The 22,112-nt window shown below is 36.5% G+C and overlaps 2 protein-coding genes across 3 annotated transcripts; both read right to left on the bottom strand.

Annotated features, from left to right (window-relative positions):
* Positions 1 to 3,560: 3,560 nt before the first annotated feature.
* LOC108041811 (circadian clock-controlled protein daywake) lies at positions 3,561 to 5,316 on the bottom strand. 2 transcript variants are annotated; one of them, XM_017119842.2, is made up of 3 exons: positions 5,179 to 5,316; positions 4,383 to 4,477; positions 3,561 to 4,321 (listed from the first exon to the last, which is right to left on the bottom strand). In XM_017119842.2, exons 2-3 carry the CDS (start codon positions 4,450 to 4,452, stop codon positions 3,651 to 3,653), a joined length of 741 nt encoding a protein of 246 aa, XP_016975331.1. In that variant the 5' UTR covers positions 4,453 to 4,477; positions 5,179 to 5,316; the 3' UTR covers positions 3,561 to 3,650. The 2 variants fall into 2 exon arrangements, with proteins under 2 accessions (XP_016975331.1, XP_016975333.1); XM_017119844.2 differs by lacking the exon at positions 5,179 to 5,316 and adding an exon at positions 5,021 to 5,124.
* Positions 5,317 to 7,507: 2,191 nt separating this feature from the next.
* On the bottom strand, positions 7,508 to 12,985 carry LOC108041813 (protein takeout). The gene is made up of 7 exons (XM_017119846.1): positions 12,915 to 12,985; positions 12,468 to 12,546; positions 11,305 to 11,423; positions 10,785 to 10,906; positions 8,222 to 8,355; positions 8,011 to 8,163; positions 7,508 to 7,733 (listed from the first exon to the last, which is right to left on the bottom strand). The coding sequence occupies exons 2-7, from the start codon at positions 12,532 to 12,534 to the stop codon at positions 7,579 to 7,581; spliced, it is 750 nt and encodes a 249-aa protein (XP_016975335.1). The 5' UTR covers positions 12,535 to 12,546; positions 12,915 to 12,985; the 3' UTR covers positions 7,508 to 7,578.
* Positions 12,986 to 22,112: the final 9,127 nt, after the last annotated feature.

Genomic DNA, 22,112 nt, shown 5'->3' with positions numbered 1-22,112 from the left:
GGAACAAATAGTTCAACCTTAACTTTGGCATATAGGAAGATAACCTCCTCCGGAATTTGTGCACCCTCAAAGATTATTTTAACCCTGAAAGTAGGTATCATATCTTTGTTTTATTTTTTTCTGTTTACTCGGATAATATCAATGATGGGAACTGGCGATGAAATGAATTCTTTTAATTCAGTTAAGGAAAATTTTGTGGGAATTGGAAAAATGATGCCGGTTTTGCAAAATGAAATGTTTTAATATTTTGGGTTCATACCCATATTTTTTTAAATTTGATTTTATTAAATCATTAGCTGCTTTCGCTGACCTGCATTCGCCTTTGCAGCGCCCGTAGCCAATTTTGTTCAGTTTTAGATTAAACAGAATTACATTTAGTTCTAATGCATTAATTGCTTTCCTGTTTTGTCTATTGAAGTTGTCACCGTTTTCCGTCATTTTGTCGATATATACCATATATGGTCCTTTATGGTTGCGTGGGTAAAAAAAGGTTAAAATACCTGCATAGACTTTTCCTTATTGCTTGCGTTTGCATTGTCATAGCCGTTGTTATTCTCCATGTCATTTTCCTTCTTTTTGTTAGTCTCATATGAATCCGTTTTGTTCTCTGGTTTCCGCATGTTCCATCCCTGTACTTACTTCCATCTCTTTATTAACTTTGTCTTCGTTTGGTCTCCTTTTTTTTGAATTGTGGTAAGTTTAGGGCGTTTTGTAATAGCTGCATATAAGCTCAAGGGATTACCCTTGGCTGATTACGCCAGTTTTTGTTTAAGGGGTTAAATCCCCGTTTTAACCTTTTTTTAACTTTTCTGCAGTAAGCAACAAATTAAAAATAACATTTTTAAATAAATTGAGTGAAATAAGTTGGTTGAAATGTTGTGTGGTTGGTCAGGTTAGTTTTAGATCACTTGTTGTAATTTATAGTTTAAATTTTTGAAGAGCACGTGATTTTCTTCGCCGGACTGTAGAATTGAAGTGTTTGAAAAATGTTGTTTGAATACAATACATACGCACCTTGCAGACAGCATTTTCCCTGCACAATGGTCCAAAATGGCAAATTAACATTGATTGCAATTAAGTGTTAATATTTTAAGGGCCGATTTGGTGGGCCAAATATTTTGGAATGGAGCCACTGTACGCGACACACTCGATGAATGCATTTGAGTGGCTGCAAGCTTTTTGACTGCCCCTTGCCAGCAAAATGTCCACCCTGCAGCAACGGTGCAATCGCCTCCTCCAGATATTCAACGATTTAATTGAATCCTATTTTCGCATTTGCGAAAATGAACCGAGCCTGGAGAAAGTGGCTGCCAGGGCTGGGCAGTCAGCTTTCAAAAAGTTTTGGAGTCAACTGAAGAACGAAGTGAAAGCGGCGAGAAACCCTTCCAGCAATAAGTCACCGCCGTCATTTTGCTGCAGCATCAGGCAATGGTGTCGAGGAAGAAAAAATATTGTTTTTTTTTATTTTGTATGGTTTTTTTGTTTTAATTATTTGTTTGTTTGTTTTAATACATTGGCGAATCAGTTCAACTTAAAACAAGAGAGAACGCTATAGTCGGGTGCCCCGACTATCAGATACCCGTTACTCAGGTAAAGGGAGTGCGAGGGAGATGGAGATAGAAACTTTGATCACGCATAACTTTTTAACGAATGGTCCGATTTGAAAAATTTCTACATTTCGATAGGTATTGATAAACACAATAAAACTGCATTTTTACTTTTCCGAAATATTTAAATTTTTAAAATCGTATATAAACGATTGTGGGCGTTAAAGGGGGCGTGGCACCTTTTTGAAACAAACTTGCGCTGCGTAGGAACTCCTAGAATCTGCATGCAAAATGCCAATCTTCTAGCTTTTATAGTTTCCGAGATCTCAGCGTTCATACGGACGGACAGACAGACGGACATGGCTATATCGACTCGGCTAGTGACCCTGATCAAGAATATATATACTTTATAGGGTCGGAAACGCTTCCTTCTAGCTGTTACATACTTTTGCACGAATACAATATACCCTTTTACTCTACGAGTAACGGGTATAAAAAGACTAGGTTTCAGGTTCTAGTCCTCTTAAAAATAACATTATCTTTTCATTTTCATATAACAATCAAAATTTAAATGTTGTCTTTTTTTAACATAACTAATTTTTCGAAAAACTCGTCCCCCAGCTTGTTTCGTTTTGGGTTTAGAATTTGACCTCCACAACTAAATAATATTGCAACTGGCGCTGAGCTGGGCAGACCTTTATTGTATTTTAGAAATAAATCCAAAATGCGTTTATATTTATGTTACGCTGTTAAATTTGCGTAATGCTCAACGTTAGATATTGGTAACATCTCCCCCACGATGTAGTGGCACACTTTCTGATTGATTTGCAAATATTTACATAAACACACATTATTATATATTGAGTTATTAAGTTATTAAATTTTGTCATTAATGTAATTACCAGGGCTGAACTCAGGGAACAAAAAAACGATTTTCAATTTTCCTTAGAAAGTTCCATATTAGTCTTAGTTTTCTTGGCCTCTTACTCCGTGTAACTGCTTGGATGAAGAAGAGCTTTTTAAATTAAGTCAAATTATTTAGAAATATATGCTTGAATAATTGTGTGTATATATTTTTAAAACTCACGGCATGAATAAATGTATGCACAGTGATACGTGCATTAATGTATTTATGAAACCCTCTTGTACATATTTCGGCGCGCAAAAATTCCGTATGTAGAAACATTTGACTATATATGTATTGTGCATTTGTATATGCTGTATGTTTTTATTATTTTTGTGCAAATTATTTCCCAAATTAACAAAACTAAATTACTTTGCTTTGGCAAGATTAGCCAGAAAAGAGGAGAATAGCAGAAAAAATGTAAGTTTTTATTTATGTCGCTATTGGTTAAATGAGAGAGAAATTTCTTTATATAAAATATATATATTCTTGATCACCATCATGCGAGTTAACATAGCCATGTCCGGCTGTTTATATATACCATTTTCGAACGCAGTTTAAAAGCTAAACACTTGAAACTTCCGCAATCGTCTTCCGTACGTCGTTATCAAATACAAAAGGAACAAACGTGTCAAAATTGTTAAATTTGCTTTCTCGAGTTTTATCAATATCGGACGACTATATTCTATAGCTTTCATATATCTTTCATACTACCGTATATGCAGTTTATTTGCGCAGTGTCAAAGCTATAACACAAAACCAATGTGATCAAACTACATATACTTTTTTTCTTTTCTAAAATTATGCGTTGCTATACCCTTGCAGAGGGTATTAAAATTTTGGTCAAAAGTGTGCAAAGTTAACGTATCTCCAATTTTGATTTAGTTGAAGGTAATCAAACTAAACTTGGGGGTTCTTTGGAGTTTAGATATTATAGCGGCATAAAGTTTTGGAGTAAAACGGCTATATCTCTAAGGACGATTTAAAGGTACACGTATAATGATGAATTCGTTAGGAAAGACTCAATTTGCTTTAAAGCTGTGTATTGCAATTGAACTTTGTATAAATTTTACCCGCAAAACTGCATCCGACCCGAGTTCAAATGTCTGTTCAAATTAGATAATTTATTGAATAGTTTAGGACTAATTAAAACAATTTGAGTGTATCACAAGCTTAATTCTAGCCACATAGCTGCCCAATTAGACTGGGAACAGTTCGTTGTAGGTGAAGTTTTCCAGAATTTTAGACGTGATGACCTTGAAGTTGGCCTCGAGAGCCCGGGCAATTGGTGCGATCAGATCGTTAGTGAAGACCTCGAAATTTTGGTTGATCGTGTCATTAATGACATCGCCCAGCACCTTATCTCCATTGAAAAGGTTCTCCAGCTTCAGATTTCCCTTGCCAGTGCGGATCTTCAAAGCGAACTCCTTGACATTCAGGTAGTCCAGATCATTAACGGTCTTGATATCATATTGAACGCGAACATAAGCCACAAAGTTGGTAAAGTTTCCAGTGAATGGTCCACTACCTTTGATGGGAAGTGCCAGTATATTGCCATTGATTTCGTAGAGCCCTTCTCCGTGGAGATGTGGGAGAATCAACTCGAAGTCGAAACGACGATTTTGGGTGGATGCTCGCAACTTAGTGATTTCGAAGTTCGAGGCCCCCAGGATGTTCATTTTCTTGGCTCTAACCGTGAGACCACCGGAGCCATCCAAAATGTTGAGGTCTCCAATATAGAGGGGCTCTAGTGGTGGGACGTTTAATTCCTTAATGCCTTTGGCCAAATAGGGTCGCAGATTGTGGACACTTCTCTTCAGGCACTTTGAAAGCTCGGGATCATCGCGGTGGCACACCTGGATATAGTCAGCTTTGAAGAACAAATTAGGTAAGTTGCTGGAAGTACTGATTGGCACATTCTTTCTACTCACGCATGGTGGCAGCTGAGCTGCAAGCCACGAAACAAATCATAAGAGCGGCTAGGATAAGTAAGGAGTGCATTTTTCTTCTTTGGGTTCAATAAATGCTGTAGAAAGATATGGAATGTTAATGTTAATTGCACATTTTACTAATACAGTTTTATTGACGTCAAAGTTCGCTGGAAGGGGTTTATTAACCCCCGGCAATAATTCAAGCCAGCCAACCCACCCTTAAACGATCCACCTCCCATTTATATTAACATCTGAGCTTATTGATTATAGGTATTAAGTCGTTGCGACGCAGTCTAATAAATGGAAGTCAGGGGACTGACTGTCAAATTACTGTCATTTGCTATCTGGTTTGTCGGCAATTTGATTTTAATTGATTTTGATATGGAATTCATAGAGACCCTATAAATGATCGCAAAGGTTAAATTAAAAGAAAATATAAGTTATTGTTGCCAAGGGAAAACGGAACAATATCTTTTGTTCTAAGTAATTTTGTTAACGTTTTTGGACAAAAAACAATATTCCCTAAAGTTTCAAAAAAAAAGTATAAGCCGTAAGAATAAATTAATTGCTAAAGTAATTTGATGTTGACATTTTTTTAAAACAGATATTATTTGGTTAAAAAAAATGTTGTACCCCACCTTGAAATTTTTGCAAAGCCTTCTAGTTTACCTAAGGGCAGAACTATTCCAATAAGTTGAACTTAACTATTTTAATATTTATTCGAACTTTCAAAACGTTTTGATTCTTGACTCCCGTTTGCAAATGTTCAAGGATACACCTCAGCCTTGAAACTTACACAAGTTAGCAGAGATTTAAATTTTATTTGCAATTATTTGTTTTGGCACTGGTTTGTTATCTTTTTATAAACTGTCGAAGGCTGCTCAACGTTCTCGAGCTGTCAGAGCCGGGTGTTGTTTTAGTAACCGTCAACGGATCGTACTGAATGCTAAATTGCTGAGACCGGCGTGTTTTATAGCAAAAAGTACGCTACGATTTACATGAGAGCTCGAGCTCGAAAACACACGACGTAGAACTCGCACGCCCCTGCCACGCCCCTCAGACGCCCCTTCCCCCAGACATCGGCAGGTAAGCTTAAACAACTAGAAAGAGATGATGAACTATTTATAGAGAGGGATGGAAAGAGAGGGCGGGAAAGACGCTAAGCAGCCACTGTTTAATAATAATAATAAAGGCTGTGGCGATTTCATCCGCAAAAAGTGGCTCGGTGACAAACCCAAAGCTGCCCCAGACGATCGGGAAAATTGGCAGTTGGCCGGGAAAATGCAGACCGCAGCTTAAGCCGGAAACTAATACTATAACGCTGACGCTGACCCCCAAAATGATTCTCCCAGAATTTGCATTTGGAAAAACTATTTTTATTATTGATGGCAATGTAGTTGATGTTTTGGCGATGTTGCATCTAATAACATTTAATCTAATAATCTTTAACTATGAAAATAGTTCTTGTAGCGTAACTTATTTCATTTATTATTTGTTTTCACATGCTTTAATTATTTTAGTTTTTCTGTCATTTCTTCTTTTATAATTCTTAACTGGTAGTAGCGCGACATATACCAATGCCTACAAATAATTTAACTTGAATGCTTAATTTAACAGCCAATACAGTACAAAATGCAACAACAGAAAGTACGGTCGGTACTATAAAATTTATTTGATTCAACCAACCAGATTTATAAAGGGATTTAATGATTGTAGTCGTCCGATCACAATTATCTGTCTCTTATAACTCAAAGTGTGTCGCTGCTAATGCAGTTAGACATTGTTTTGACTATCGGGTCGGAAATACTGCTACATTATTTTGCAATATTCTAAATATATTTTAAACCCCGAAAAACAAATCTTGAGTTTCTAAGGGCATATTAACAATGACATGTCAAGTTTCTACAGATTACAAACATGACCATGACATTGTGAAATTCTTTGCAACCCAGCTTAATTATTTGATGTTGCTAAGCCAACAGTTTAAAAAAGGAGGAACGTCATGCGGTTACGTAACTGTCAAATCTCAATAAGTAGCTAAAGCCTGTGCTTCGTTTTATAATAAACATTTACGAAACGCAACAATTGATTAAAAATTGATTAAATAACAAAAGACATATTGTTTTCCAACCCACTATATGTATGTGGCGAACAAAATAAAATTCTGAAAACTAATGAGTTGTTTTCTTCCGAGAGGGGTAACCGCAGTTAGTGAGGGGTCAGGCCGCTTGGCAGTTAAGCCCTGGCGTCCGGAACAGTAGCAAGGGGCAGGGAGGGGCTGGGGCAGGGGCATGAAAGATCGTTCTGGCCGCTATCGTGCCTGTCGCAATTACGCCACGCGAACATCTTTGATGGAGAGTCGTGTGTTGACAGTCTGCCAACTTTGGAAGTTGTGCAGCCAGCGGATTGCATAATGGCGCTCCCCCGGCGAAAAGCTTTTCCCAACTCGGAATCTGTGAGGACAGCTGGAGCTGGTTCGATGCGGAGACTGATTGTGGCGGTAAATTGGCGAAATGCACGCAATTCGGGAACCAGCCAAAGATCATTTTGTCGGTATCATCCCAGTGATAGCTGGATTAGATAAGTTAAGGTGTGCTCAGATGTTTGTGTTGATAGTTTATGCTTCCCGTTGGTCATAAGGAGTTGGTCTAACTATTATTTGGGATTTATCCTTATGGAGATAAGCTAATGGATCAGAAATATAATATAAGCACAATGCTTATTAAATCCAGAATAAGTAGGCAAACAGTGACGTTGGTAGAGAGGATCTAAAAATCGGCGAACCAATCTTTCTCGGTTTGGCATTCGTTTTTGCAATGGAGCTCTTTTTAAATAAATGTAATTATTTTTTATATATTACGAAAGCGAATTCAAACCCACAGTTATATAGTTTTTGAAGCGCAAGCTTGTCTAACTCCTGCAATTGACGAACCCTTTCTCCACATTGCCCAACATTTCAAAGGCCTTGAATTAGCGTGACATGCGGGAGCAGCTAACGTGCTTTTAATAATACCTGCGATCCCAGCTGCCTCTAATGCCGCTCTGATGGGCTGAATGACTTTGATGATATGGTGACCAGTGGCTTTGGTTATGCAGCAGCAATTTTGAGAAGATGCCATAACAGATCGACTTTACTTGGTTTATTTAGCTTGAACTGTGTGCAATAAATTAGGACTTAGACTAGGGAAACTACAATCTAATTCAGGTTGATCCACTCGTCCAGCGGGATCTTTGCGAAGATGCGATCCATGAAGTTGCGGATGACCAAGGTGAGCTTGGTCCTGAGCGCCGGCTTCATTTCCTTGAGCAGCTCCTGGGAGTTGGAGTTGATGAACAGGTTGAGGGCAGCCTCTGTGGAAGGATTTTAGTTTTTTGGTTTATGTAAAAAGTGTATCATCAATTCATTAAACGATGCGTATCTTAACCTTGTTTATAGTTTATAAACTATGTTGATATTTTTAAAAGAAAGTGCCATTTGATATCATTAAAGCTTATATTAGAATCTTGTGCAGTCACAGGATGAAAGTAAAATGAACAATTTAAAATGTATCGCTTGGATATATTGAATAATAATAATAATAATAATAATAATAATAATAATATCATTGCTTAAACACATAATACTTACGTATGACGGAATTGCCATTGGCGATGTTGTCCACTCCCATTTGGATCTCCTTCACGTTGAAGTCCATCTTGACAGAGTCCGTCGTCAGATAGGTGCGTCCATCGGGGCCCTCGTTCGCCACCGCCTTGAAGTAGATCTTGGCCTTGACGCCCTCTGCGAGATCGAGAGTCATTAGTAGTGCGTCATCCCGCCCAGAGGCCCATGTACCCACCATACTCCCCCCAGTAGTCGCCCGCCCCGGAGGCCTTCACCAAGATCAGAACACCTGTGGATCGGTACTGAGCCTTGACGCGAATCCGAGGTATTTCGCACGTCAGCTGGAACTGCAGCGAGTCCAAGTCGGAGCTGCAAAAAAGACACGTTGAGATCTGGGCATTAATGTGCGCCTCTCATGGCAATGACAGTGACAATCTTCGAAGTAATGAGCCTAGCGAAAAACTGCCATTTCATCCGTTTCATCGGAGATGAGCCGACGATTTTTGTCGCATCTTTTTTTAGCCTTGAACTCTCTTAAATTTTAAATTCGATGCCAAATAGAATACTTCAAGTTCGGTTAGAACCAGTAGTTTTGGAAAAACTAAGCTAAGAAGCTAAGAATGCAAATTTAAATACTGAATACCCTTGCAGTACTGTCTTCGGGTCAATATGTTAAAGTAGCCAATACTTTAAATAATAATTAAAAACAATAGTTCTGACTTTATTTTAAAGCTGTAAAATAAGCGTTTTTTGGTGAATCGATCTTTAAATATCAAATATTAATTCAATCAAAAAACAGGAGTATACGTTTTTTATTAAATAAATTAATTGTTTTAAAATCGGACAAGCTGATCAACAAAAACAAGGATAAATAGGTATATATATTTGGAATATGTTAATATATTATTAAATATAACAAATATTTTGGCATTCTGAGAAAATTGCTTTGAGATTTATCTTTGCTATAACAATTCAAAATTAGTTAAATACAAAAAAAGCTGGTTAAGAGTTGAATGAATTTCGATTAGTTTAGAGCTACTTGCAGGAATAGTTTTGAGTACTCTTTGTCAGGGTAAAAAGCCACAGAAAACGAAACCGATATCGGAACCGGCCCAAAGACTGCTCTCCACTTATAGTTGGCCCACTTTTCTGTCTCGTTTCTTGGTCAACGATCTGTGGGCCTTTGCATTTGTTAATGTTCGTTTGTCTGGCACTTGGCGTGGATTCTTTTATTTTTCGCCAATGGAGTGGCAAGTGTCTATGGCCAAATTGATGTTGTTTCTGCTGCTATTGTTGGTGGACTTGTTGTTGTTCCAAATACCGGAAAGTTAAGCTAAAAGTGTTCTTGGCTTTGGGTGTTGCATAATTCAAGAGCCGTATAAAACCAGAGGCCGTCGAAGAGTAGGCCAAATTGTAAGAGAGGAGCTTCTTTGAAATGTTTATTAAAATAAAATGTTGTTCTTGAATTCAAAAACTTACAAGATGAGACATAGTTTTACCCCACGTTTTAAAAAATAAATAAATAGTAACTACCTACAAGTTGTCTAACTTAAACTTACCGCAAGTCGTCAATAAAGAAGATTATTTGTCGGCCAATAATTGCCCATTGCCTTTTCTAGGCTGATTTCCCCGCTGTACAGAACTTCCCACACAACTGAATTAATCGAATTTCTAGCGAAACATTTACATCTGTTAATATATCTGACTATTTCCAGATAAAAATTGGCTTTGAGTTTCTAGAATAAGTAGAACCAGAATGGGCAAACACTTTATTGCGAATAATTACGCGTCAAAAATATATTTTATTAAAAATCCCGGGCGGATGCAAATTGATCTGGGCAAACATAAAACGTTCAAGTAGAAGTTGAAGAACCATTGAAATGCAAATCGCCTATTGCTCAATAGATTTCCCAGCGTGTGCCAAACGTTTGGTCCATAAATCAAGACTATGAGCTATGGGGTATTCACGAGGCTATGACAAACCCCGCCAAATGATTGGAAACTGCGCTCATTCAAATAAACTCCCACGATGTTGACCAAATGCTAAGTGGCGATCGCGTGCTGGGGACTCTGATTGAATGGCCAACTGACTGATTGACTCACTGGCCGATGGACTGGGCGGTTAGGCAAATGAGCAGCCAACTAAATTATACTAACAAGCGGATCGAAGCCTTTTTTTTAATAAAACATTGAGACTCTTAAATGCAGTCTTCCTCCACTTTGCTGATTAAGACAAAGGATGTCCATCTTACCCTCGTTCAAATTGATTGGTTGCAGATGTTGGAGGAAAAAAACGACTTGTTAGACGAGTTTTAAAATTAAAGATAAAAGTATGACAAAATAAGACAGCCGAAATAAATAACTCTAGAAGAAAATATAATTTTCTAAGTTTTTTAGGGGTTTTATTATCCTTTCACACCTCTTTATAGCTGGGCTGAATTTTGGATATGTCCCTACAACACATTTTAAAAAAGAATGTTCTTTTTTGACTCCATATTCGGTTGCTAACAATGAAAATTTTATAAAAGGTCAATTACGGCCAATTCTAATTTACAGAGATTCTGCGAAACTTTCAATACTGATTTGTAATTATTTGATTATTTTATGCAGGGAACGCTATGAGGAGTGCTTTATGCGGCAGCAACACTCATTAAAAATTAAAAATAATACTCCACTACAAAAATGTTTGCGTTCCAGGATCCGATTGAGATAATTTGGCTAATCAAAGTGTCAGGGCTTGACGCCGCTGCACAACTTAAACTTTGTTTATTTTAGTTCTTTGGAAAGGCATAACTTACCGGATATTGGTGACAGTAATATTGCTCACACCGTAGGCTTGAATATTCCGGAAAAGAGCACGATATCCGTCGGGGCCACTGCCCAGCACAATGCCGATCTCATCAATCATCACGGGTTCGATCTGTTAAGGTAAATAACTTTAATTAATAAGGATGTAGAAAATCATTGAGGAAACTCCAAAAACTACAGAGCTGTACAAAATCTTTAAGAGAAGCTCTTTGGCCATGAACTTAATCAGGGATCTTTATAAATTGCAAAGCGTTTGACCTCATCCCCATCTAAATTTACACATAGATGGATTGTCACTGTCACTGACTTCTTTGGAAACCTCAATAAACTGTGTTACTAAAAATTAAAAACTAAATGTAGAAACTATAAAGTAGTAGATGTTAAAACCATTTCACTTGGTATAAATTCATGAACACTGTTTAGTTATTAAATTTATCTTAAAAGCTTATCAAATCTGCCGTTTTCATTTATCCGGCATCTATTTTTTCTTAGTTCAGGACTGCTGCTCACCTCATAGATGTCCAACTCCGGCACGCCCTTCTGCAGGTAGTGGACCAGCTTGTTGCCACTTTCCCGCAGGCATTCGTTGATCTGGGCCTCATCCCGGGGACATTGTTGCAGGTAGTAGGCTGGAAGTATTGCATTCGCAGGGTGAGACAATGGGTTGTAATAATGGATGCAGTGGTCTCCTAATGTCATGTTTTGCCTATTCATGGATGGCATTGTCTCTCGGCGCGACTAAATTAATCAACAGGGGCTCACAATGAAATTGAAGATTCGCTTTCCTCCCGATAATTGCGATTCCCAGGTGAATGCGTCAGTTGACGTGGGTTCAAGTTCACAATTACCTCGCCGATCTCACAGCAAATTGTCGTTGTGTACATGTTCGAGCTGAACTATGGCCGCAGAGTTGGTACAAAACTGGTGACAGGTTTATTGCCGGGTTAATTACCGCAGTTTCGGCGGGGAGGGTTTGTGTGAAAATAAATCAGAAGTGCGGGTTCCGGCGCAGGTTTCCCTGGGATTCGTTATGAATGCCTGCACTTTTTGACTGTTTCTTTTTTTTTATTTATTTAAAGTAAAGAGCACTCTTGCAATGGAATCAGAAATGGAAATGGAAAGAAAAGGAATGCATTTAATGTATCCTACAATCTAATTTAGAATATTTGATTGAATAAGTTAACGCAAGAAATCTAGCTAAAATCAGAGGTACATTATATTTTAGTTTTAAGAAGTAAGTCTTGAAGTAAGTCATGACTGTCTGCCTTTAAAAGAACTTGGACTTGGAATAAGTAAAAGGTAGTTATGAAACATTTACATGAAAGCTCAGTGCAAGTAATCTTTTTTAAAGTATTTCCCCGCCCTTATGATTTATCTCAAATTAATTCGGTAAGAAGAACGGCAGAGCCTGAACTATTAACCTCGGCTACTGTGGCCATCAATTGCTATTCTGGAAACCCCTTGGCCAGCTCCGGTATAAGCCGACTTTCGTTGTTGCCGAGGCACGTCTCAGGGGTGGGCAATTAATCAGTGCCAAATCCATGGGCCACTTAGGCCAAGTTGGACGGTGGACGTGTCTAAGGACGGGCTGGAAAGTCGGCGCGTCGATTGATGTAACTTAGAAAGCCGCGCCAAATAGGTGCCACTTGTTATATAGTTAGGTCGCTACTTACGCTGCTCCTGCGCAAAAGTGGTGCCCAGCACGGTGACGAGCAAAATGAATCCAATCTTGCGGCACATTTTTCGGTTCGTCTGCATGAAAGTACAAGTATCAGAAATTATAGATGGGCGCTGTGTTTCACTTTTCGCTAGTTTCGTAATTGATTAGCACGTTTCGGCGACTCTCTTCAGTTCGCTCGGGTTATGGTTATACATATGCTAATTTTGCTTAGATGACGTAGCTGGCTGCTCTTTACGAGCGAAAGTGAAAAAGTCGGGAAAGAATTTAAGACGCCGAAATCCAAACTCCGAAGTACAAAATCCGTTTCACTTTGGAGCGGAAATTCTTTCGTTTCGGGCTGGAGAAGTGGGTCAAAGAGCCAGGCCCCAACCAGTTCACTGTTTGTTCTTGAATAAAGAATCGGATTGTGCCGTCTTCTGCTTTCTTCGGCTGCGCTTACTTTACGTCCAACTTTCACGCGACTCGGCTGAGGAATGAGCTCGAGCTGCGTTGGTCCAAGCCATTTTAACCAGCAAGAAGTCCGCTCGAAAGCCCGACGAAAATGCAGCGAAAGAGCTGGGGAAAGAAACACGAACAAAAGGCCTTTCTGCCACACCCCAGAAGTCGGGCGTAGTAGACAGGTTGTCGGCGTTATCATTGCTGTACGGTAAAAAAAAAGAGTGCAATTTAAATGAATTTAATTTAATAATTCCGCAGGGCCCTGAAATCTGTAATGCAAAACTACTGAGTTTAAAATACGCGTAGAATAATTAAAAAGTACCTATGGGAATTGACAGTGTTTTGCTTCATTGTATCGATGCAATTTGTATCACAACAATTTAAGTAAAAATAATGAAAAGGTATCTTTGTTTCATTTAAATTGACTGTAACAATTTTAAAGCCAATAAGTGGGGGTTATACGATTTTAGGATAATTTATGTACATTTACCTAAACCGGTGTTGGCTTCTTCCTCTTTTTGATAATAAAATATTTTATGTTGCCATATTTTCCAGCTCTGATTGCACGCTTTTCCCCTGTGTATAGTTGCGGGTAGCGATTTTGCCTGGGCTGGAGGCCTGAAGGTTAAGTTTAAAGGGTCTCTGACTCGGAGGCCAACCTCCCACAGCCGCGATTGCCGGTTGGTAATGAGGCTGTCATGAATCATCCAAGCGGCTTAGCATCATCAGCGATTCTCCAAGCTGGGATTAGCCTCAGTACGGCGCTCTCTCTTGTTTTCACCATTTGTTCTTCTGCCTCTTAGCCCTTTTGTGGGCCGCAGTTCCCAGTTCCACTTGTGGCCAAAAGGTCAAGCCGTGCGATTAGAACCAAGAGCTCCCCAAGTGCCGAGTGCGGTAATGGGCACTCATTATCCACATCCATACATTCAGCCGACCACAAATGCATTGAACCAGTCAGCGAGTGTATTAACCCTAATAAATCAGATAAGCATACGCATTTCGATCGGGCAGTCGAAATACTGATGGAGACACGCCCTCGAAAGAAATGCAATTGTCTTTCAAAGCTTTTCAGGGAACTTTATTGACTGTCAAGAAATATTTTGATTATTGACCATTATTCGTTATGCATTTAAATTGTAAATTCGAGGAGGAAACCCTTGTCATTCGAAAGGGGGTTTAGGAAATACCACGAACCGCTTATATGTTTAGAACGTTAATTACAACGAAAGTTCTATGGAAGGTATTTCATAATTAATTAAATATAATAATTAAGTCATTTCATACTTAATAGGGATATGAAAAAAATAGAATCAGATTAAAAAAACTTGTTTGTTTTAAAATAAGATTTCTACATCTCACTTGCGCTATGTTAAATTATAGATTAGTTGGCACCAAATATACCTCTTCATATTTATTAAGCTTATTGATTTAAAATTATATATAAACATCTAAACAATAGACGTAAGGCAGTCTGCACAATTATTTTCCCTTCACTGTCAGCATGGCGCCCGAAAGTATGCCACATAGAATTAAGAATGAACCGATCTGTACTTTTGTAATTTTGTAATTAAGTTTAAACTTAACGGGCTGGTAGTTACTGGATGTTTAAGTATTAACATAATTAATAATTAATAAAAACCGAGTGCGGTTACAATATTGGGTAGAAAAAACATTTTTCCTGAGCAATTACATATGCATTACAATTTATATTTAACTCATTAACCTTTTGCTTTCTAATATAACAAAATAGATAAATTCTGGATTTAACCAAATTAGAGGTCAAAAAAATTATATGGACAGTCCCATAAAAAAACTTTCTTAATTTTTGTAGTACACCAACAAATTTACTGATTTTCCAACTTTCTTAAACTGTCTAAACACATAATTTAATAAGCGTTCTTTTACAAATAAAAGTATGTAATTTAAAAATATAATTTTTAAGCCAATATTAAAAAAAGTGTTAAAGTGTTAAGCAACTAATTTCAAAACTAAAAACTTGAATTATTGTATGTAGTTATTATAGTGCACTGTGTAAGTCGATGGCTTATGAAAGGACTTTCATATACTTTAAAATATATACAGTGATCATTCGATACCATAAACTATCACGAAAGGAAGCTAGGTTCGGCCAACGAATTTAATTTAGCTATCTTGAACAATAAACTAAAAATAATGAAAGATTACGTTCAGGTAGTCTAAGCTTGAATCTTTTACCAAAATGTATTATTTTAACGGCGATATCGAGTTGTAAGTCTATAAGTTTTAGAAGAATGTAGTTATGGCTAATTTTTATACCCTTGCAGGGAGTATTATAATTTTGGTCAGAAGTTTGTAACGCAGTGAAGGATCAATAGGGGAGTCGATATAGCCATGTCCGTCTGTCCGTCTGTCCGTCCGTCCGTCTGTCCGTCTGTTTCAATACCGTTTGCGAGCTCAGTTTAAAAGCTAGCGATCGGAAACTTTCACAGTCGTCCTAAAACAAGTTTACGAAGATCAAGTTTAAAAACCGTCCCGATCGGATGTCTATATCCTATAGCTCCCATAGGAACAATGGGGTGAAATTTGATGATTATCAAAATATTTCGCGCAGTGTGTAAGCTACTGACATAAATTTTTCCAAGTCTTATTTATTTATGCATATCTTGATTAGGGTAAAAGCGCTTGCCGATCAGACGTCTATATCTTATAGCTTCCGTAGGAAAAATTTTAAAAGGCTGCGAAAGTATCCCTTTTTTTCTATTTTTATATGACATTTTTGCAGTATAAAAGCAATTTACATGAAAAAAAAAAACTTAAAACTTCGGCTTGCCGAAGTTAGCTTCCGTCGTCGTCATATAATATTACATTTTCCATATAAGCTAAATTCCCACTTTTATACCACCTGCAATCGAGAGAAGACTTTTACGAAAATTGTATTTTTTTATTTTTTTTTAAATTAAGAGAAACGGATAAATGGACGGTCAGAACATGGCTAGATCGATTCGGCTGATGGCAAAGAATATTCATAGATACGTTGAAAACTTATTTGATTAAAGTTATAATACCCTCTGGAAACCATATCAGCAATAATAAAAGCACTGTCAGGAACTCCCAAGCAAAAATTGCTAGATTTTGAAAAAAAAGTTGCTAGAAATTGCTAAAATTCCTTTGAAAATAGCGAAAAAAATGCTAGATCAATAACACTTAACTTTTAAACTAAATATGGATATATTTAAGGAATGGATAGAAATTTAAAATACAAATAAATAACTAGTTTTCTTTGTCTTAATGAATATGATTATATGATTCATATTTATATTTAAAGAAAACAAAAATTAACAATAATAAAAATATGAAACTAAAAATACTAAATAAAATTGAAAGGAACATAATTTCAGAATATTATCATATTAAATAAAACTTAATAACATAATTCTTATAAAACTATCCAATTCGTCAGCTTCAATTAAATCCGAATACTTACCTTAAACTCCTCGTCGCGCAGCCAGGCATCCCGAAAATGTTGTTTATAAATTTTGGCATCTTAACCGACACAACACAGCACAAGAGTGATAAAACGTGTTCATAAGATTGAACCACTGAGTTAAAAATTAGTTTAGAAATCTTTGTAAACCATTTTTAATCGTAATTGGTTCAGTAAATTTGAAAAGGTATAAAAAATTAAAAATGATAAGGAAAAATAAAAAATATCTAGTTTTGTTAGAAAGTTGCTAAAATTGCCAAACAAAATTAAAAGTTGCTAGATGTGTTGCTAATAGCAAATCGAAAAAAAGGGTTTCAATTTTTTTTAAATTTGCTAGATCTAGCAACTAAATAGCTAAACTGGCAGCCTTGTATAAGATTTTTAGAGACATTTTTTCCGATATTCGTAGAAATATGTGGTCCGAAAACTGACAATCAATTTACAGACGCTTACGATAGTTAGAAATTTTTCTTACATAAAATTTATTCTATTTCACTTATAGTTTAAACACTTAAGCAATCCCCGCGCAACTGTATTCACTATACTTGATGTACACGAGAGAGCCTGTGTTATCGTTTTTACAATTTTACGAAAGCGAGTGATATCAATGAAGCGTAGCTAACTTTTCTTGTTAAAAGAAAGGGGCACGACCAAGCCCTAAACTAAGGTATATAAAGAGCTAATACGATTAAAATATTAACTTAGATATTGAATAAAAATTACACTCCTTTAAGTCTTTGGAAATGGTGTTAGTGATGGCCGTTATGCAAAAACACTTCCAGGATGTGGCAGCCTATTTACCTCATGGTTGTTGTCTTTACTATGCTTTATTGAATTCCCCAACTGAAGCGAATTGAAAATTCCGGCAGTAGGTGTCGCTTTTGCTACCTACACGATAATTACTTGGATTTATTACCCGTAACCTCTTACACTATACCTATTATCCGATGCACATTTACCATCTCAGAACAAACATTATGCTTTACTATGCCATTGTTCCGCCCTGGTTATTGTGTGCATAATTACCCCACATAGACATTCGGTTGGAATTTGGTTGGATAAGCTTATCATAAGTTATATTGAAAAAAAACAATAGTAAATAAATTCCCAGATAAAGGCAAGACACAATAATCTTGTGAACTGAAGCTACAAATTTTGTAATGCAATCGACACATCGTTTCCATGACTGTCATCATTCGCTTTGTAACTTTAGTCGATTTAAAGCTGCAGATGTGGTAGTAAAAGAACGACCACATGATGAATTTCTTATTTGACAATTCACTGCCACCTTTGGGTCGTATAAATTTAATACTAATGAGAATACGCTTTTATGAAAACTTTAAAATCTACAAGCATTTCATTTCTTTTAATAATCAATAATGAAAACACAAAAAGATGTAGATCGACAAAATTACTAAGCATAACTTGACATTAATCTCCGATTCTTAAAAAGTAAATATAATAACTTTTTTCCGGCGGAAAAGGAAATGGCGCTATGAAAACGTGAAAGACTATATATCTTTTAAGGCTCTCAGTTTCAGAGTTAGACGACGGTAAGTTTGTACTTTAATTAAAATACGCAGAAAAGCGAATTGGGAAATCGTATTGAAAGCGGGGCCGTTTAAGTTTTGTACGACCTATAGGTGGCGGTGCTTACACATCAGCATGTGATTGTCGTTTTATAACCGCAATTTATTCTCACCACTCACTATACGATACGTATTATTAATTGTACTATTAAATAAGAAAGCATTGAGATGAGCGTAGTTGGATTGTGATTTTTAGAATAAGTTTTTATGCGAATTTCGTTTTTTAACGTTTTTTATTGGTTCATCAGATATCAGATTTGTTAAGTTCAACTTAACAAATTATAATCAAGCCGAATGCTCTGTTGGGTACCATCACAAAAACCAGGGCGGCATTAGTTTTAAATTATTCATAGAAACTTAGCATAGGTGGCGTTGTTAAATGAAAATTATGTTTGCTGCTTCGGATACAGGTACAATGTGGACGGATACGGATAGAAGAGCGAAGTAGTTATCGTACAAGCAGTGCATTATGGGGCCAACGAGATCTTTTGTTGGCCAAGATGAATAACCTGGTCAATTTAAAAGATATCGAGATAAAACATTACCAATCGATTTTTGGTATCCTTGGGCAACATATATATTAAAAAGAATAGGACCGAACAAATATATCCCATAGCTGCCATACGATCGATTTATTCAACTTTGTTGTTTTTTAAGATAGTCGCATTAATTATTTTTTTTTTTATTATAAACTTTACAAATACACCTATGTGATAGCTTGACTGTTTTCTATATCTGCTTGTGGCTAGAATTAAATAAGCAAAAAAATCTTCTTCGTTCCACAAAAAAGGTGCTTACATTGCACAAAAATTGGATTGAACAAATTGTATTGAAAAGTATAAAAAAGGCACCTGCTATTAAACCTCATGCTCTTCGGATTTAAGTCCAATATTTCATGGAACATAAAAAATATTCTTATCTTCGACGAAACTACTGTCTATGCTGCAAAACTTAAGGTTGTACTTAAAAATTTAATTTCGGAATTTTCTAATCAAAAAACGCGTTTTAGACAACTCACTTTAACATTTAAGTACAAAGACAACAGATAGATTTCAATCGTTTAATCACACAAACACTTAGTACACATAACCATTCATCGAATTCATATCACAAAATTTTTTGGAACGCTTATAAACTGTTTTTTTAAACACTTATAAACTGCAATATATGTAAGTCGAATTTTAAAAGCACGAGGCCTTCATCTTAAATATCCGATTTAACAGCTGTTATCTTAACAGAAGCGCACTCTATCGGAATTCCTGAAACGCAACATTGCAGATTGGTCTTCTGTTAATGTATCCTAAAACAACTTTTTTGGTTTTAACGACTTATTGAGAATTGGTTTTGGCCAACAAAAGTGGTCGTTGGCCCCATAGTGCAGTGTTGCCAGTTTAGCATATTATAAGCTAGTTCTAGCATATTTGGAACTGGGAAAATTGTAATATTTGCGTCTAGCTTATAGGTTGAAATATAGCTTATTTTAAAATTTATCTAGCATATTCTAGCTTTAAATGTATTTGCGACATCAACGGTTTGTTTTGCAAAAAAATATGCATTTTGGCATGAAAATATCGGTGCTTGTTCTTTTTTTTGCCGATGGTTATGTAATATGATCGTGAATTTATTTATAATCGATAGTGTCATTAAAGATCGATATGTTGGCTAAAGTGTTACCACCAATCATTTGGAGTTGTGAAATTAAATAAAGCCTTTTCTAAAATGCCGAAAGTGATATATAAGTGGACCACTTCTCACGATTGTGCACAAATAAATTTAAAGCATGTAGTGCAGTCGCTCAAATACATCTGAGGCGTATGAAATGCACGAAGATAATAAATAATGTCGTAGCTGTGCACTTTATGAAAGAGTTGCGCGTCGACATCGGAGCTTTAGCTTATTGCTGAATGAGTCCACAGATTTTAGTGTGACAAAACTACTTGGTAAATATTACATTGTTTTCTTTCTTATTTGTACAAATATTTGCGAGGGTCTATAATTTAATTGTCTTCGTATATGTTTACTTTTTAAAACTATTGGGAATCGTGATTAATTATTTTAGTTATTTTAGAGAACGCTATAGTCGGGTGCCCCGACTATCAGATACCCGTTACTCAAGTAAAGGGAGTGCGAGGGAGATGGAGATAGAAACTTTGATCACGCATAACTTTTTAACGAATGGTCCGATTTGAAAAATTTCTTCTACATTTCGATAGGTATTGATAAACACAATAAAACTGCATTTTTACTTTTCCGAAATATTTAAATTTTTAAAATCGTATATAAGCGATTGTGGGCGTTAAAGGGGGCGTGGCACATTTTTGAAACAAACTTGCGCTGCGTAGGAACTCCTAGAATCTGCATGCAGAATGCCAATCTTCTAGCTTTTATAGTTTCCGAGATCTCAGCGTTCATACGGACAGACAGACAGACAGACGGACAGACAGACGGACAGACGGACAGACGGACAGACGGACAGACGGACATGGCTATATCAACTCGGCTAGTGACCCTGATCAAGAATATATATACTTTATAGGGTCGGAAACTCTTCCTTCTAGCTGTTACATACTTTTGCACGAATACAATATACCCTTTTACTCTACGAGTAACGGGTATAAATAGCCTCAAAGTTTAACATGCTTGCTGTGCCAATAATTAAGTTTGTCACTGTATACCCTTGCAGAATATTCTGTAAATTATATTCTCCAAATGTATTCATATAATGCATTCTTAATACTTATAAAAAGTCCCAACTTCCTAACTTTGAAAACACCAAAGTTATGGCTCTTCCGATCGTTCAGTTATATGGCAGCTATATGATATAGTCGCCCGATCCGGCTCGTTCCGATTTATATACTACCTGCAATAGAAGACAACTTTTGGGAAAGTTTCAAGCAGATAGCTTTAAAACTGAGGGACTAGTTTGCGTAGAAACGGACGGACGGACATGGCTAGATCGACTAGCTAGTCCCTCTGTTTGTTATAAATGGTGGCTAGTAGACACATTGTTGATGTTTGATAATTAATTCCTGTACTGTTTGCTATTAAATGTAAGACTACTGAATGACTACTTTAATTCCTTTACAATCGAAAAATTCAAAACAAGAAAGGAAAACTAACTTCGGGCGGAGCCGAAGTTGAAATACCCTTGCAGAATATTCTGTAAATTATATTCTACAAAATTATTCATATGATGCATTCTTAATACTCATAAAAAATACCAACTTCTTAACTTTAAAAACACGAAAGTTATGGCATTTCCAATCGTTCAGTTATATGGCAGCTATAGGATATAGTCGGCCGATCCTTATGAAATTTGGTAAGTCGGATTGATTGCCCAAAAATAAAACCCATAGAAAATCCCAACTTCCTAACTTTACAACCACCAAAGCTATGACATTTCCGATCAATCAGTTATATGGCGGCTATAGGATATAGTCTGCCGATCCTTATGAAATTTGGTAGGTCGGATTGATTGTCCAAATATAAAACCCATAGAAAATCCTTACCATCCTTATCCACAGTGTCGTTTTTAAGTGGACTTATAAGTTCATTTGTATCCTCAAATTTAAAACGTTCAGATAGACCTACTTAACTTTTATCACCTTAAGACCGTTCTTTTATCAATGCTTAAAATGTAATCCACGGAGCATCGGAGCTTTAGAAAATCTTACTTTACTTAATTGGATGTACATTTATTATGTATGCATGTAAGGGGGACTCTCATTTTTAAAAACGCAGTTCCATTTTTTTCAAAACCACCCCCCATTTCCATACAATAACAAAATCCATTATATAAAAATATTAAAACCCAGGTTCGTGGGAAAAGAATGGGTCCCTAAGCACTATTTAAAATATATTTAGATGCGATCATCATTGCCTAAGATATTGTAAACACCGCAAGCCGGTCCAAAGAAAACTCGAACACTGGATTACTATACAAATTAGGGTTTTTACCTGTGTATAGGACTCACTGTTGGTATAAACAAACAGATCCCGTGGTAAACAATTTTTGATTGAAGACGTCAGTAATGTGTTCTGTACTTGAATTTTCTATATGACGATTCATAAAGGACTAAAAACTAAAAAATATCAAATTCGATAACGTATTCATTTTAAAGATTCTTCTTACAACCTGTAGGATAGC

This window comes from Drosophila rhopaloa, unplaced genomic scaffold (assembly GCF_018152115.1).
Source record: "Drosophila rhopaloa isolate 14029-0021.01 unplaced genomic scaffold, ASM1815211v1 contig_155, whole genome shotgun sequence".
NCBI classification, from domain to species: domain Eukaryota; kingdom Metazoa; phylum Arthropoda; class Insecta; order Diptera; family Drosophilidae; genus Drosophila; species Drosophila rhopaloa.
Note: the sequence above shows the minus strand (reverse complement) of the source record. Positions and strands in the feature narration are given on the sequence as shown.

Excerpts from the sequence above, each read along its gene's own strand:
- LOC108041811 (XM_017119842.2), bottom strand. The coding sequence starts at position 4,452 with ATGCACTCCTTACTTATCCTAGCCGCTCTTATGATTTGTTTCGTGGCT. Across the intron at positions 4,322-4,382 it reads CAGCTCAGCTGCCACCATGC|CTGACTATATCCAGGTGTGC; the intron begins GTGAGTAGAAAG and ends TGTTCTTCAAAG.
- LOC108041813 (XM_017119846.1), bottom strand. The coding sequence starts at position 12,534 with ATGTGCCGCAAGATTGGATTCATTTTGCTCGTCACCGTGCTGGGCACC. Across the intron at positions 11,424-12,467 it reads CACTTTTGCGCAGGAGCAGC|CCTACTACCTGCAACAATGT; the intron begins GTAAGTAGCGAC and ends CAATACTTCCAG. Across the intron at positions 8,164-8,221 it reads CGACTACTGGGGGGAGTATG|AGGGCGTCAAGGCCAAGATC; the intron begins GTGGGTACATGG and ends TCGATCTCGCAG.